This window comes from Python bivittatus, unplaced genomic scaffold (genome assembly GCF_059951505.1).
Source record: "Python bivittatus isolate LINGU-HERP-01145 unplaced genomic scaffold, Pbiv_v1 ctg000700_np1212, whole genome shotgun sequence".
Taxonomy (NCBI): Eukaryota; Metazoa; Chordata; class Lepidosauria; order Squamata; family Pythonidae; genus Python; species Python bivittatus.
In genome coordinates this window covers 54,729,370-54,747,449 of record NW_028277098.1, presented here as the reverse complement: position 1 = coordinate 54,747,449, position 18,080 = coordinate 54,729,370, and the positions used below count along the sequence as shown (strand labels likewise).

General features: G+C 40.5%; 2 protein-coding genes across 2 annotated transcripts in view; both read left to right on the top strand.

Annotated features, from left to right (window-relative positions):
• Positions 1-5,600, top strand: part of CACNA1S (calcium voltage-gated channel subunit alpha1 S) — a 66,166-nt gene extending 60,566 nt beyond the window's left edge. The window contains exons 42-45 of the mRNA XM_088153524.1: positions 204-271; positions 570-673; positions 1,544-1,663; positions 4,557-5,600. Of these exons, the coding sequence (XP_088009650.1) occupies positions 204-271; positions 570-673; positions 1,544-1,663; positions 4,557-4,718 (454 nt within the window). The 3' untranslated portion in view covers positions 4,719-5,600. The remainder of the gene's footprint in view (positions 1-203; positions 272-569; positions 674-1,543; positions 1,664-4,556) is intronic.
• Positions 5,601-13,228: 7,628 nt separating this feature from the next.
• KIF21B (kinesin family member 21B) overlaps positions 13,229-18,080 on the top strand; it is a 70,159-nt gene continuing 65,307 nt past the window's right edge. Inside the window, exon 1 of the mRNA XM_088153082.1 lies at positions 13,229-13,549. Within this exon, the coding sequence (XP_088009208.1) occupies positions 13,506-13,549 (44 nt within the window). The 5' untranslated portion in view covers positions 13,229-13,505. The remainder of the gene's footprint in view (positions 13,550-18,080) is intronic.

Here is an 18,080-nt window from a genome sequence, read left to right as displayed (position 1 = left end):
CTATTGCATAGATTATGTTGAATATACACAGATATAGAGGAAGACAAGTGATAAAATGGAAAAGACCATGATGGAGTATCATGGTCTGATCAGTATCCTGGGATAGGTAGTTGTTACTTCACTTAAAAGCATAATCAAATGAATACCAATTAGTTGATTTGGACAGGGCACTGGGATTTAATCATCAGTGTTTTGCTTCGTAGGATGACATATGAGAATGAATTGAAGGACCAGAAGATGCTACCACCATTTCCTCATCCATCTCACCTCAGTGAGTTCTGCCAACCTTCCTTCTGTCTGAGACATGCATTTCTTGACCAAATGATGCAAGACTGCCCAAAATCAGGGGAGTTCCAGTACAGGATTAGTCTCAAATTCTCTGTCTTTGGGGGTTGGAGTTAATTGTTGCTCTGATGATGAAGACTCTGTGTAATGCATATACTTACATATTCCTAGATCAATCGCTATTAGCTATTAGTTTTAGGTAAAAACATCATGTTATTTATTTGCAGTTCAGCTATGTATCCCTGTTATCATTATGCCATTTTTTGTCCCCCATTTCCCCCCAGCCATGCAATGTTCTATTCAAACTGAAAAGCAGCAAGAAAAAGTGAGCAAACTACCAGCAAACAATGTCAGGTGCTCTTCAGAGCTACAATTTTCCACCCAGCAGGTAAATGTAAACTCAAATTGTTTTAGTTTCTCCACATGTGATTAATTTATCCACACTTTACTAGAAAAGAGACCTCCTCAATCCAAGCTCTTCTTACAGTTCAGCAATTGATCATAATGAGTATGTGAGTAGTTTCTTCACTAGAATATTTTAGCTTTGCTGAGCTTTTGCTTTTCCTCAATTAGGTGTAAGTGGAATTGAAATGGAGGTTCTAAGTTTTATTTAATATAGTATTATATTGCTCACTATTGCTTTCCCCAAAACGAAGGTGCTATAAAGCTTCTTTCAGCAAAAGGTGAAAGAATACAATACAATATCTATTAAAAGTTTCCTGTTTGCAGATTCACTACATTTTACTGCTTCCTATTGAGTGAAGAGTAACCTAATGTTACCACTTAAGTAGTAATTCTGAATTGCCCATAATTTTCAGTTTCTCATCCCACTTACAGAGTTTTCATTTTTGAATAGCAAAAAAGCAATGTTTCACCATGTAAAAATGAAACTAAAAATAATGGGAAAAAACTAATAAAAACATTGGAGCAGCAGCTAAAAATATGAGTTTAAATGAGACTGTTATAACAAGCTATTTTTCATTTGCGCTGAAGAGGTAGCAGTAGAAGTGGCATAAGCACTGAGCATTTATGTATATATCTGGGAAGTATAAACAAAGACTTTATTAATTGTTTACATATAGGCAGTAAACATTTTACATCTGTGTTTCTAAACAGTAAATTGTACCACAACGTCACATTTAAGGGGGGTGGGGGGAAGAAGCACATCTTGGATTTTTCAAGCTTTTCTGAACTCTGGCAGGGAGGTCAAAGGGCTTCCATTCAGATAGTTTCTTTTCTTTGTCTACAATTTCTCAAGAACACTGTCACTCAAGATGCAGATCATGGTGAGGTTCCACCATCTACAAGCAATAGTGAAGGAAACACTCCAAGGAACATGGAAGCCCCTACCCCAGCTACTCTTCAACTCCTCCAGGAGGTACATCAGTGGGCATCATCTGCATCTGGGGAGGAAATAGTTGGGGTCCGTATAAAGTCCAGGTTATATAGTGAATAGGAACATAATGATTGGGTTCATACATTACAGTAAGCCATGATTTGCTTACCTATTTCTTATTAAATAAACCAAAACTGGTCAAATTCACCCAGATTTTAAACACTGACAACCACAGTGCCTGACTCTGAATAATATGCTAAGACATAAACTATTGTGGACAAAATCACAGTAGCTGGGATCTAGTTTAGGATGAATGAAATGGTAAACGAGGTAGGACTGGCTTGAAATGTCAATAATATTGAAGCAGCTGTACATTGTTTAAAGTTTTTTTTTAAGTAACTATGTTATATCTTATAGAACCTCAAATATGTTTTATTCAAGAGCAGATAGAAGTGCATTAAAAAGCCCCAAGTCCATGGTGACATTTTGAGGAATGGGGGGGATTGCATAGGGCTTATTAAGTAATATGTTAAAATTATGGAATTTATTGTGCAAGAGAACCTCCCTCAGATTAGCATAGCTAGTTGTCAGGGGAAGCTTGTTTTTTTCCCCTCCGTTTTTTTCCAAGAACATAAGCCAGACTTCTCTTCCCATTTGCTTGACCAGTCTCTAGATGAGTGTTTCTCAACTTCATCAACTTTAAGATGTGTGGACTTCAACTCCTAGAATTCCCCAGCCAGTGCACACATCTTAAAGTTGCTGAGGTTGAGAAACACATACAGGCATGCCCGTATCAAAGTGACTGCATTCCAGATGGGTTTTTCTATGACCCAGCCTTATGCTAAATGGTGGGACTCCACCATGTTTCAGAGTTGATTTGGACTGGAAGCAGTGTTTCAGAATGTGCGTGAGCATGAATGCGGCACCTCTCTGCAACTCATTAAAACCACTACAACTTTTCCTGGGATTGTGCAGCTACTATAAGAGAGGCATCTGCTGCAGCTATGTGATGTGACTGATTCAGTGAGTCACAGACAGTTGCTATAGTCATGTATTTTGAAGCACCCTTCTTGAATTGAATCTGAAGTTATTGCACAGCCCTCCTGAATAGGTACTGTAGGAATTACCTGGAAGACACCTCTTATCTAAGATATTGATTGGAATTTCCTGGAAGATCACCAAATACCCAAGGAAACTCTATGTTGTGTGAACCTGATTTCCCTTCAAAAGGCTGGCTGAAAGTCAAGGCTAGACTCTACTGTGAGTCCTAGGGAACCACCCTGAAACTATCCTCAAAGGATAAGATTCCTGATATGTTTTAGTAAATGAAGTCTATGTTTTGTTTTGAACTGAAGCTGACCATTCCTGACTTAGCACTGCTGGATTATTTAATAAATGTACAGAATTGGGGTTGGGAGTTAAAGTATCCTTCTGCCTGGCCTGGGGGGTGGTCTTATCCATACAGCAGGCTGCCTTGGTTTGGGAGGAAGAAAAATGAAAACTCTGGAAAAAAGTCTTGTCCTTCTGTAGAGGGGCAATACTCTGGCCTGTGTTCTCATGTGTTCAAGCACAGGTTTATTTATTGTTGTAAATTACACGAGTAATGGCAATTAATTGATCTGTGAAACATATGACAAAAAGTCCTCCTTTAGAGAATGAAGGTGCAGGTGCCTCAGATTGTCACCAGGTTGCATGTTTAAATATTTCTGTCCCATAATAGACTTTTCTATACTTTTAAAATTGATATAACGATTGTAGTCTGCCCTTGCTCTTGGATTTTTTAAATCCATAACCAAGAAGAATTCCCTCTGATCACAGGAGAGCATCTGGCCTTCCATTGTCATTGTGAAGTACTATAAAAAAGATTATCACTTTATTCTGTTTAATGCAGTGTTTTTCAAACTTGACAACTTTAAGATGCGTGGACTTCAACTTCCAGAATTCCCTAGCCAGCATGTTTCAATTTGCCAAGTTTGAAAAACACTAGTTTAATGTATAAATTGGCCTTTTCCTAAACAACCACTTGTTGCATTGGGGTTCATTTCTCTTTTTCTTTTACTTCACAAACACTCAGCTTTGATAGTAAACAGAGATACAAGCTGGATTTACACATCATACTAATACATCATACTATGTTATTTTTGGGGTTTTGGCTTAACATGTGTAAACACAGACATTGTAGTGTATTCAAGAAACTATATTTGAACAAATGATGGATTAGAGTAATATGTAAACCAGGCATTAGTGAAGTAATGCTGTAACTGTGGATGCCTGCACTGGGGAGGATTTGAACTACAGGTAGTCCTTGTTTAACAACCACTCGTTCAGCAACATTTTGAAGTTACGATGGTGCTGGAGGAGGGGACTTAAGGCCATTCCTTGTAGTTGCGGCCATTGCAGCATCCCCGCAGTCACGTGATCGTGATTCAGGTGCTTGGGAACCGGCTTGCAATTACAATGGCCACAGCGTCCCACAGTCATGTGATCATTGTTTGCAACCTTCACTGCTAGTTTCTGACAAGCAAAGGCAATGGGCAGGAGGTCACAAATGGCGATCATGTGACATCACGCTTAATGACCATGTGGAATTTGCTTAATGACAACTGGAACTGCCACAACTGCCATTGTAAGTTGGCGCAGTCATGTGATAGTGCTTTATGACCGCGTCACTTAACCACGGAGTTGCCAGTCTCAATTACCATTGTTAAGCGAGGACAACCTTTAGATGATCTCAAAGATACCTTCCAGTGGTATGATACTTTGAAATACCTGAGAAGATACAGACCAGTCCCATTCATTAATCCAGATGTTTAAGTATCGCTGAGTTACAAAATTGAATTAGGTATTTAACTGCACTGGAGATCCTTAAGGCAAACTTTATTTTCCCCAAAGGTTTGTAAGACACCCAGTTAATCTTTTTCCCCCTTAAATGCAGGCACTGACCTCTGGGGGACTTCGTTTCCTAGCTAAGGATAATTCTTTTCTGAAGCTGACAAGAGATGAGATGGTTGCAGCCTTCCAAGCAGAAGTGACAGAAGTGGAGGAAGTTGCTGCCATACTTTTGAAGAGAAGGAAAAGCTCAGCTACGTCTCTGTAAAGGGCCTATAACGTGGCCATTCCAGATACCAAACTGTAAGATGATTATTGTTTTCTTGGCAGTGTTGCTCTATAGTGGTAGCCACTTTTGTGTTTTTGGATGATTACCACAAAAGCACCACACTCCTTGCTCATGGTGGCCTGATTGATCTCCAGCCTGACAAGCAAGCAGAAGAGATGGCAGAAGGAAAAAGATTTTTTTTGGCTGCCTTAGAAGAGATTTTAGGAATGGATTTCTAGAGAGATTTGCACAGGTGAAAATAGAGTCTCTCACTCATCCAGGTCATTCATAACACCTATAGCCTGTAATACAGATGGATTATTACATATTTCCAAAGTGTCATATCATTTCTTCCCTTTGACAGTTCGGCGAGGATTTTGAAAAATGCCTTTCAATGATATTGTTCTGGAGAAAAAGCAAAAATGATTAAAAACTAACACTTTTAATAAACAGAAAGTCCCTGAATGGTTTTCTTTATACATTTAAATTTTCATTTATATATTTTTAACTTCAAAAGATTTGAAGGCAACTCCATAAAAATTATAAACAGCAGTTACAAACAGTGAAATTGAGATACTGATCAGTTCTGATTTATAAACACATACAAACACTCATTCACACAACCCAACAGTGAGTAGGAAGATTTTTGCTGCTTATTTATATTAAATCTCCAAATTGTTATTAAGCTGTTAACAAAAGCTGTTTTTCCCAGTATAAGGTACTTCAGTATGGAAACATGTGTCCCAACATTGAACTTACATTTTATACATTTTAGATTATGCACTCATTTGGATTTCTATATCATTTTATTCCCAGGGTTCATAATACTTTACAATTTAGGGACTTCATGTAAGCATGTTTAACTGAAATTTAAGAATTAACAAAGACATTTAAACTGAAACATTCACACTTTGAAAGGTTAGCTGTAATTTCCAAATCTATATTTAGAAAATTGTTCAAGCTCCAACTATAGTGAGTTAGGAAGTCTCTAAATTTAAAGTCCAACTCTTTAAATTGTAGAATACTGATCTTTAAAGAACTGCATATTATTGGTTTATATTTTTTTGTTTTAGATTAAGTTTATCCAATCTTGTGGATTTTATCCAAGACTTTTTATAAACTTTTTAAAATCACTTTTTACTTTTGTAGCGTTAATAGCAGCTAAATCTGCTAATTTTAGCATATGAAAGGTGGGATATCAATGAAACTTAAACTAAATGTTTTATCTTCTGATTGCGGTACACAAATGAAACTGCTATGAAAGGCAATGTCCTTTTTTCTCATCAGTTAGCACCTCTGCTGTAAAAACAGCCAAAAATAGCTAAATCCTGTTACAAGGCAGCAGAAGCTATAGCTTCACTTGAGCTTGTGTCCAGTGCACCTGCCATGACACCTCCACCTCCTTAATATATTAAGACTCTGATCCCTGCAGCCAGCTTCTTCCAGAACAGGTTTCCTCTCAAGGTTAATAGATATTCAAATGAGAAATTATGCATCCCAGGGGAGGTATTGAATCAACAGAGCCTAGCTGCTCTCTGGGTTTTTATTTGTTAACTAGTAAATGGAGAATGGATAAGGGGCTGCTTGTGAAAAGGGGACAGGATTGTTAAAGCAAATCCTTTTCTCTCTGGAGGCCAAACTCTGATTACGGTCTGCTTGGGCTACTGGAGACCCTGGAGTAATAAGCAACCATCTCTCCAGATGTCCAAGGAATCATTTCCATGTCAAAGCATTTAATTATAAATTAGAGTTACAAAGGAAAGCAAATGGCTAGAAGGGATCTCAGTAACAGGACTTGCTTTGCTGTTTTATTGCCACAGGCCAGTTTCTGAAATGCATGCAGCAGCCTCGCTGCTGGGCTTGTATCATTATGGCCCTTTGTCTTATTGTAATTCTGTTCTTCTTTTATGCCCTGTCATTGTTTTTCACAGGGCAAAGAGTTAAAGAAGAATACAGGGATAATTTAAGAATAAATAATGTAAGGAAGAGCAGATATTGGGGGACTTGCTCATAAGACTGCCTGTTTTCAAGCAAATTTACTTCTGCTTGCTTTCTCTAGCAGCAGTTTGTATTTTTAAAAAGGCTCATTATGGGGAAGGGTCAGATAGGGACAAGCAAGAAGGCCTAAAGATGCATTAACAAATGCTTACCTCCATGTTCAGCCTGCCCCATCTGATTTATGCCACTGTTGTCAGTAAAGAATTAAATTTTCTCCATGACAATATCGGGGTTAACATACTAGCAGAAGTATGTATGCATCAAGACAGATGGGAAAGCTTATTTCAATCTGATAGGGAGGTAAGGTTCTGTATCTTAGCACAGATGTCCATTGTTGGGGCAAATCACAACGTGTGTGTCAAGATGCAAATGACATGACTGATGGGCTTTTGTCAGATGTGGCATCAATACATAATCATGCTGTTTGCATTATAATGTCATGATGTATATATTGTCATTTTGAGTTCATCATGGCTTGTTACAGCCACTACTGTATTTTAGCTAAACAATTTAAATCAGAATTAAATCTATGGCCCTTCGTGTATTTGGCTAATTGTATGCGAGTTGAAATCCAACACCTCTGGAGGGCACCAATTGCCTACTTCTGGTTTAAATCATAGCAATGGTGAGTTAACAATGGCACCAGCTGCTTAGGTTTCTATAATTTAAGTATAATATGCAAACATTCATCGTTTTTTGTAACCTGGCTTGAGTGTATCTAAATTGTACAAGAAGAGGTCTTTGGTCAGGCTGGACCCAAGTTGCTCTGTATCATCTTTATATCTGACACATTCCTAAAAGTTGATCTTCCTTTTCTTTGGACTGAGTTTACCTTTTTGACTGTAGGGCCTGCAATAAAATCACGTGGTACGAAGAACTGTTGTCTGAAACAGTTATCACTTCATTCCATGCAAAGTAATATCCTTTTATGACAAGTCACTCGAACCCCCATTGTGACTGTGGGCCCACTACAATTTGCACACTCCTGCTTTAGGATTTTTTTCTTTATGGTTTTCTTTTAAATGCTCCTGTTCATCACAGAATTCCCCCGAATCTGTTGATGCCTCAGTCATAGGTTGTGCTATTTTGGATGCCTCAGAAAAACACTAAGAGAATCAATACAAGATGCAGAGGTGGATATGCATGCCAGAATAAGAATCAATTTCTCAACTCTTAATTTCTACCATAAGCTTTTAATAATTACTATCAAATAAATGTATACATTAAAGAGCTATGTCATCTGAGTTGAGGGAAAGGTTGGAAATAGAATCCTTTGTAAATCCATTGAATAAACAGTCATACTCTTATGTCAAGGCAAATGACAATGAAATTTCCACGTATGACTGGTTAAGATAATTCCCTCCCCCAAATCTGTTAGGTATTTTCCTCTCAGCTGATTCTTATGGACAGCAACTTAGATAAGCAGACTTTCAATGTATTTGAATAGGCACATCATTGCAACAAACTGGAAGACAAGCCAATGTGTAGTTGACTTAGAAGAGTCTTTCTCAAGTCTGGTGTCCTCCAGATGTGCCCTGCCTGAGTTGGGAATTCTTGATGTTGCAATCCCAATACCAATCTGCAGCCATAGCCTGGTTTGATTTACCTTAAGGTTAGGCCCAGCATGTTTTCAGACCCCAGAAAAGGAGTTCTTTTGCCTTCAGATATACAGCTGACCAAACACTGCTCTTTTGGCTTTTATTTCTCACAGTCACACAGCATGGTGTGCATGCATGAGTTGTAGACATAAAGCATGCAGGGCAAGATTCAGCCTTTTCCCATCTAATCCCAATTGAAATATTGCATGCCTTCCCTTTTAAAAAAGGAAGTGCCAGCTGGCTATCACAAAGATGGTTCAGATACCAGCCAAGAAGATGAGTACACAGAAACTATAGCTTGCCATTAATTGCTATGTCATCTTATGTCCCAAACCCCTTGATTAATGTTGATTGTTTAGCCATTTAGTTGCTTCCCATTTTTTAATGACCCAATAGAGAACAGTTCACTAGGATTAATATTAAGCCATGCTTAGCATATTGTATGATGTAATTAATACCTTTATTGAGAAGATGCTTGCTGACATGCAGTTACTAATCTCAGGTGTGTTTCTACGACATAGTTAGAAATCTCAATAACCATGAATTGGTACCCTTTTTAGTTACCTATGTGCAATTATTAAACTGAGTTTTCATATTTACTGTGTTTGAACTTCAAGTAGCCTCTGCCTTGGGTCTTTTTAACTAGAGGCTATACTTTTGGTTTGACATAACACGTTGTTTGCACTCTAAAGAGTTAAGTCTGAACCCTCATTTAAAAAGTTGTCCCATGGGGAGGTGTTAACTGGACCATGTATGTACTCACTGAGGTTTCTTATTATGTATGTAGTGTGAACATAACAAAAAAGTGACCTATGGTAAGTAGTTCTGTGATCTCTGATTAGGCATTCAAAACTAGCATCCTCAAAAAACCATTCTTAAACAACCAATGGGCTTGTGTCAATCTATGCAAAAAATACAATGACTCTACCAAGCTCCACACATTTTATAGTCTGTGCTTGCAGTGCACTGACAAACTCATTGTATAAATATGGTCTTATCCTAATAAAATGCTTCTAGAGAATCTTATAAGTCAGTGAACCAAATATGATGGGACAGTTATTGGCAATTAATTTAAATATGGAAATTTTCTGTGTGATCTGCCTCTATCAAATTGAACACCAGCCCAAGAAGATAACATTAAGTAATTTTCAGCATTACAAACCACATACAAGATTTTAAAAATGCAGAAAAAAATGGCACTTTAATTTGCATAATGATCAGCACAAAATTAATAAGCAATAGATCCAGTATTGATGTATTTTTATATGCAGTCTATGTCGTTCACTACTAACAGCCCCCCCCCCTTTTTTTTTTTGGTTCCTTCAAGTCAGTCTTGACTCCTAGCAACTGCCTGGACAAGTCCCTGCAGTTTTCTTGGCAAGATTTTGGAAGTGGCTTGCCATTGCCTGCTTCCTAGGGCTGAAAGAAAGGGACTCGCCCAGGTCACCCAGCTGGCTTCATGCCTAGGGCAAGTCTAGAACTCCTGGTCTCCCAGTTTCTAGGCTGATGCCTTAACCACTGCACCAAACTGGCTCTCTAACAGCGATTACAAGTGGAATAATTTTATACAGTCTAGGTTTGTTCACCCTCACCCTAAATATTGTGATTACATATTAACCAAGGTACAGGTAAAATTATTTAGAACAAGAGAGACATATCTCCATAGACAAATTCCTAGAAGGAACTGTTTGCTGGAAGGCTAACATTAGCTGTTTGATACCAAGGGTATTTGCAGGATGTAGTCAAAAAGTCAAGATGGCAGCCATGACTGTGTGATCAAAGCTCTGCCCAACTTTTCTGTGCATGCTTTAAAAAATGAGCTGAACTTTGATTGCACTGTTGTGGCTGTCATCTTGACTTTGTTTCATCATGCTTTGCAGATACCCATGGACACCTCAGAGGATGCCCAAGAACAGTGGTTCTGCTTGATTACAGAGTTTTATGTTAGACATGAGGACCAAGGTTCAATATTTAAATATGAAAAAGAGAGATTAAATATTTACAGAAAAGAATGTAGCTTGCTGATTATACTGCAATGTTGCTTGCAGAAAGACAAACTATAGCAACCAGATTTAATTCAATCAATACAGCTACTTGGAACAAATTATTTATAGTATCTTCTAAAATAGAAATCCATCATTCAGAGTCTTTAGCATTTAATCACACCCTTTTTTCCCATACCCTTTCCCCCCATAATGTATTGAAGAAGATAAATGGCATGTAGACTCTGGCAGGGTTACCAAAGCTTATGCTGGAAAACATAAATATATTTCTGATGCAAATGTGATGAAGCAGCCTAGGCTTTATTCCTCTTATATTTTCATAATTTAACACTCTGTTTGCTTCCCTGCTGTTGCTGGTGTGTGCCTTTTCTTACAATAGTACTGAACCCAGGGATCCCTGGTCCAAAGCCTATTCTGTCTAGGGACCCTGTTTGCCCAGCATCCTGAATCACAATCTGACCAACCCAAATTTGCAGGTTGCACGAGCGCAACCTATACGATTAGTTTATGGTCATGTGAACCCAGAAAAGTAGGTTAGCTTCATTAAATCAGTGCTTACAGTTAACACTCTCTGTGGAAATGGGGGTTGTCTTGTTGTGCTTCATGTCTTTGTGTGACTCACCTGACCAAGATAAAATTCAGTGTTTCTACCATAGCTGACTGTGAAAAAAAATCCTCCTTTCCCAGTCACTGACAGGGAAAGTACCACCTTAAAATCATGGCTATGGGTGGATGGACAAAGTTCACACAACATGCTAAGCCACAGTACGATTGGTTTTTTGTAAAAACTCAACTACTGTGGTATGTAAAACTGCATTTTATTTATAAGCTGTTTTCTGAGACCTGCACTTTACATTTTATGGGAAAGTGAAGGCCATAGTGAGTGAGGTGACTTGAAAACTGGGCAGAACCAGGATTTGTATACATGTAAGAGTGTGTGTGTGTGTGTGTGTAATAGAGGGAGACTTGGGATGTCTCTCTGATCTGGTTTACACATCATGCTAAGTGACTAATGGGCGGGTTTACCTTGTCATAATGTAATTTGTTTTATGTTGACTGTGTGAATTACATAAATGCAGCCAGCTGTGGCTCATTTAACAAATGATTAAAAACTAATCAAAGCTTAACATGTTGTATAGACCCAGTAAGAACATTGCAGCAGAACCACATCAATTTATGGCTTAGTATGTTGTGTAAACCAGGTCTTTGCTTTTTAAAGGTATTATTTTTTGGTTACCAAAACTGGGCTGCAAAAATCCACAAAATCCCAACAAAGAATGCTAACTCTTTGCTGCCATCTAATGGTCATCTAGATTTCTGCAGCCCATATATGGTACATGGGAGCCAAAATTTCTTAGTTTCCTGCTTCAAAATGGCAGGAAATAATGTCAATGATTTTATGCAACTGAAGCTACAGGAAGGTCTTAGCATTTCAAGCTGCCCACCCTGGCTTATGTCTCAGAATGTTATTTCCACTGACATCTACAAAGAAAAACACATAAAGCAAAACTTCCTGATAGTAAGATCTGTCCAACAATAGAATGATGTGCTTATGGAGGTTGCATGGTCTCATATTTGGAGGTTATTGTTAGAAAAGTCTGAACTCGATTTGTTTTTGCATATTGCAAAGGGTTGGACTAGATCAGCATTTTCCAATATGGACAACTTTGAAGTGTGGACTTCAATTCCCAGAATGCCTAGTAATGGCTATGTGGGCTAGAGAATTCTGGGAGTTGAAGTCTGCTCATCTTGAAGCTGCTCTGGTGGGGAAACACTGGGTTAGATGATCTCCGTGGTCCCTTCCAACTCCACAGTTCTATGATCTTCATGTCAGTGTTTTAGAATGTTGCTGAGTGGATGTTTTATTTAATTTTAAAGCAGCCTTCCCCAAGTAGAATAAAGCTAATATCCTCTATGTATGTTTGCCACGCTGGCTGCTGGCAATGAGGTCAAAGAATGCCCTGTAGGAACATACCCGTTTTACCAATGTAATGTGAGCAATGTTGCCATAAGTACCCAATACTGGATAACCCAGAGAATCTCAATCTTCCACTAATGGAGCTAACACATGCCATCTTGGCTTTCAGTCCATAAGAAAGGAGGTGATATTATGTACTGTAGCAACAAAACAGTATAATGTAACTTACCTATTAAGAGAGAAATTGCATTCTATAAATCTTTCCATCCAAGTGTGTGTGCGTTACATTGCCTATACTGTATTTGCACAACAGTTTACTAAAACTGATAGAGCCACATTTTAGCTAATCTGTTGCACAAACCCAATCCCCAACATTAAATGGAAATTCCCACCAAAGCAAGAAACGGGCTGCGATATTCACACAATGCGCTGAACCCAGTTAGCCAACTACGCTTATTTTCACAGCCTCTGTAGTTTATGGGGTCATTCAAACACAGAACCTTGGGTTAATGTAGTAACCCTTGGTTCAGCTAACCACGTGAACACAACCACAGAAGACCATCTTCCATTTATGTGAAAAATGCCACATTTCATGCTCACATGCAACCTCTGTAGTAACTTCTTCAAGCTATTTACTCTCTTCCGGGAATTTTATTCTAGAGCTGGCCGGTTAGAACGAACGGAAGCTATTCTCCGAGACCGTGCGCTTAAGCGGCGGCGCTCTTAAACTCCAAGCCGCTGAGCCTACTACCGAAAGCGCCTTCTTAAGCCCTTCAGACCGCGAACCCGCTTTCCTCTTTCCCTCGCGTCTCTTCCCACGTTTCCCGCCGCCCCGACTCGGCCCAAATCCCTCCTCCACCTTTTGACTTGACGGGGGGTGGGCGTGGCCGCCTCCGGGTCCTGGCGCCCCTCCTTCCGCCTTCCTCCCCCCGCCCACTCGGCTTCAGGCTTGCTCACCGCTAATTTTCCCACCGCAGTCCCGCTGCTGCCGCGGCGGGCAGGATGGGAAGCGGGGACGCTGCCTAAGCTTTCGCCTGCTCGCAGCTGCCTTCTCCTCCTCTCCCCGGAGAGGAAGAGCGCGCGCGACCGAGAGTTGCTCAGCATGCTCTCCTTCGACTCGGGCAGCCTCCGAGCCTCCTGCTCCTAGCCGAGCCGAGCCGCAACCTCGCCTTGGCCCTGGCCCCACCGAGCTCCATGGTGGTTGAGGGGCAGCGCTCTCCTGCGGTGCGGGGCGGCGGCGGCGGCGGCGAGGGAAGAGAAGAAGAAGGGAATGGCCGCCCAGGGTGACAGCTGCAGCGTCAAGGTGGCAGTGAGGTGAGATGGGGACAGAGGGGTTTTGCAGGGGGTAACTTTTGTTGCAGGTGAATGGAAGGAGCGAACAAAAGGGGTTCCCTCAACCTGCTGCTTGCCCACCCCGTTCCAGGCCGGCCTGTTCATTGAAATCTGTTGTTTCACGGTCGTAAAGATGCGCGGCTCGCTCAGGGCGACTTGTGCATTTTGCTGGGGGGAAGGGGATAGGCTGCTTGCCCGCTGCCGCTGTTCTGCCCTTGGAGCTGCAGACTCGCGTTTTGCTGGTCGTCAGAGTGCTGCACGGCCCTCGTTGGGAAGAGGGGTTTGCGCCTCCTCTAGGCTCAGGGGCGGCTGAGCCTGTCGCTGCCACCACTGGAGTTGTCTCGCGTTCCCTTTATCTCTGTGGGTCTAATATACGCCAACGGGCATTGTTGCTCTTTGTTAGCGCTGCAGAGGGTGACCCAGAGCAAAACTCCACTGTCCAATTGCTGGACCTGTCTTGATGCTGAGGCAGCTAATTACGTGCACACAAAAATCTTGGTAATTAGACCCATCTCTTTTGCCCTCTGCTTCTTCAGTTCTTTCCCCACCCTACAGAAGCAGATTCTGTGCTATTTCTCTTAAGTAGGTACAAAGAGTGAGTTTTTAGCATTTGTCTTTTGGAAGAACAGCAGGGCTGCCCTTTCTCTCTCTCCTTCCCTCTCCACATCAGGCAGCAGCTAAAGCAAGAGAAACAAGGAAATCCTGTATTTCGCACATTTGCCCTGTGTTTTTCTGCCTTTCCTTTCTGTCATGTCTGTGACTGTTCACTCCATTTCTCTTCATTATTATTGTTCCTGATAAATCCCTCGCTGTCAGCTTTCCATGTGGGCCAGCAGTTGATTCCTTTCCCTTGTTAGCTTCTGTTTTCTTTGGCTAGCAATTAATTTTTCCTATTTCGGTTTTTGTGTTTTCATCCATCATATGTGGTGCCTGATAGCTTCTCATTTAGGGTGGGGTTGGGGGCCCATCTGCCTGTGCAGTGTCCTGAATGAATAGCATCAGCAAGGTTGTTTCAGATTCGTCCATCTCTCTCTTTCTGTTGCCTAATACCGCAACTCCCTACATTTTGTCTGTGCAGGTAAAGTCAAGTATAAGTGCTCTGCAGGAGCCTTCGTTCTCTCTTCACCTGAAGCCTGGCAATTGTTTCCAGTTGCAGGGAAAGGGTGGTGTTAATGCAGAGGCATATTTCCCAAGGTGCTTTCCTTTTTGTGTTACCCCTAGTAGATCTCTTTTGTGTGTGCATGCACACTTGAGCTTTAATTTAAAGCAGTCAGGAAACTGCATCTAATATAGTTTCTATTTGCTTTGAATAAGGAGCAATGCTTTATGAAGGGGAGAGAAAGTCTATTTCTCAGACAAGGCTTTGAAATCACAGCATTGTCTGCCATTCTGTGAGGTTAACTGGTCTTCGCTGAGTTGGAGGAGATGGGTTGGGAAAGAGGCTTTGTTCAAAAGATACTAGATTGAGCACACATATTAGGGGCTGCCATTTTGGCAGTAGTTTGTTCCTTTGCTGGAGGGGAGGCACACTTTGTGCAAAATGCATCATGAGAGTACAGATGCCCAGTTCACACAAGGGCAGTGCTAACACAGTCTTCACTAGGTGGTGCATATCTTCTGCCGGTTAGTGTTTTGCACCTGAGGTGCTGGACCAGTTTTTTTTTTTTTTAAGCTTGAGAAATGTAGAATTGTATTGTTTGCTATTGTCAATATCAAATTTCATTGCCACACAGCTTTTTAAATAGTTGTTGCAAGGCAAAAGTGAACACCTTTTGCTTTTCAGTCATCCATGCTTCCAATCAAGCCAGCTTATTCTAAATCAGTTCTTCTAGAAGTGTTGGATAACAACTCCCAAAATTCCCAGCTGGCATTATCCTTCAAGCAAGAGCTTATTGCCTATTCTGGTTGGGAATTATTGGAGTTTGGGGCAACAAATCTGGAAGATGCCGTTGGAAAGGCATTCTAAAGGACACTGTAGGTTTTAATGTTGTGAAAACAAGTACTTGTCCTGCCTCACTTTCCTTTCTAATGTATTTTCTACCTTTAGTGTATATGCTGGCTCAAAAATCAGAAATAAGCTAAGAGGAAAGGCAGAAGGAAAGAACTGTTGTTTATAAAATAACCCCCTTCCTTCCAAATGTATGTTCAGTAGGAGATTGCATGTCAGAGATTATTTTCAGTAGGAATTGATCTGTTGAAAACTACATGAAAAGGAGGATCACAGGTAGTCTTTGTTTAGTGACCACAATTGGGACCAGTGACTTGGTTATTAAACAAAGTGGTCACTAAGTGAAACCACAATGTTACATTCTTACTTCAAGTTTCCTTTGCTTTATAGACCTGCAAAGGTTGTATATGAGAGGACTGGTCACAAAGTTACTGTTTCATCACCATCATAACTGTGAACAGTCACTAAACAAGGCAGATGGTAAACGAGAACTACTTGTATAGGAAATGTAACAATTCTCCAAATCCATAGTTCTACTGCTGAAAATTACCCCTCCCACTCTGGGGTTGGAGCTCCCCTTGGTCAGAGCGACGTTCTTTTGGGGAAAAGGACTTTCTCACGACTGATGTGAGTGCAGGGAAGACCAAATTTGTGCAAGCCATTCTTCCCCACCTGTCTCTTGCTTTTTGCCACCTGCTTTCCTTCTGCCCAGAGTTCTGCTGGAGAACAGACAAAGAGCTCTTACCATAGGTTGGACCACTTTCAAAAGGTTCATGGAGTTCATAAAGCTAGGGAGGGCCAGAAGCTATCATAGGGGAAGATACAAGCTGGTGGGAAGGTCCTCTTGGATGTCATCCCAAAGTTATTGCTCTAGGCAGTCCCCTGTAGAGATAAAGAACTAAAATAAAGAATTTAGAATATAAAACATTATTAAGTACATGTGAGTAGAATAGAAGCATCCAGATAACAGACCAGCTTCTTTGCTAAAATCTTACCTGAAAAAAATCATCTTTGCCTACCAGCAGAAGCATAACAGCAATGGAACTAGTGTGACTTCCTTTAGCATGGAGTTCCAAAATGTGAGAGCAGTCACCAATAAAGCCCTCTTGTCTGTTCCTATCAGATGTGTCAGTGGCGGGTTTGAAAGAGGTACCTAGAGGTAGGCTCATAAGAGAGATCATGGTCTTTTAAATAGATGAACCCAACTATTCAGGATAGAGCACATGGGCTATGTACAATCCTGCTCTCACAAAAAAAAGTAATTGTCATCTCAGGAGCCCCCTACCATCTTGCTGCCAAATTTTGTGGATATAATTCCTTGTAACATTTAATTGTGTATGGGGGGGCACTTATTTTTGCAATGACCATTGTTGTTATTAACTTGGCCTTTCTTATTTGTTGGAGTGTGACTCCTGGTATACCACCCAAAAGCCAAATGTGGCTTTCAATTTGAAAATGATTGTTTGCACCAAGCTAGAGTTAAATGATAGCTGGAACATACTAATAGCCAGTGAAGCATGCTCTCTCTAACTAGTCATAATAATAACTTGGTTCCAGCATTCTGGACCAAGTGAAGTTTCTGAATACACAGAGTATGTTACAGGAGTATTGTCAGAGAAAATTAAATCACATGCATTGTGGCCAAAGCAAATAAAGAATCTGGTATTTGGCAAATAACATTCCTTTTCCTAAGAAATTCAGGATTTTATTGTTTTTAAAAAATCCAGGTTTATAGACTTGATGGTTCAGAGGGAAAATTAAAATATTTACTTGATGTATTTTCAAGTCGGTTAGTATGGACTTGGGTTCCAGACTGTAGGGAGGTAGTATTGTATACAGCTTTTCCTTCAGTCTTAGAAATGCATTCAGTTGTGCAGATATATGCCAGCTATCTTGGTTTGCATAATGTAGACAGGTTTTCATCGTAGTCTATAATGTCACACAGGGGGAAGCAACAGGAAAAGAGGAGTCAGGATATATATATATATATTTCAGCTGCAGGTCCTTTAAACTTAGTTACTGCAGGTCATGAGGATATGTGGGTGGTGGAAATGTCAAAAGCTTCGCTGAAGTATTTTGAATGCTGCGATCATTGTATGATAAGAGGGGGACTGAGGTGAGAGGGGAAGACCAATCAAATGGAAGTGTGTGAGCACTCTATTGGAGCCTATCAGCAATAAGCAGAAAATGGGGGGGGGAGGGGAGGGGGTGAACTATCTTTGCCTTATGCTCCCCTCCCCTGCTGCTGCTTGTGCAGTTCTAATGGTATAAGCACATCTTTTGTCAGAATGGTGTATGTGCCCTCTGTGTTGACTGAATCCAAGAAGGGCTATTTTTTATTTTGCAGTGTTAGCGATATTAGAACCTGAAGGGAGTGGCAGAGAGTAATGGGAAGGAGTTGATTTTAAGCACAATTTAAAGCTATAATGCAAACTTGCATCCTGCTGAAACAATGTCAAAAGCAAACCATTGCTACCTTCTCCCCGTCTCAGCCGTCCATTGGAGCTGATCATAGGAATTGGTTATATTCTTCTAACAGTGCACTTAGAGGAATAGATTTCTATA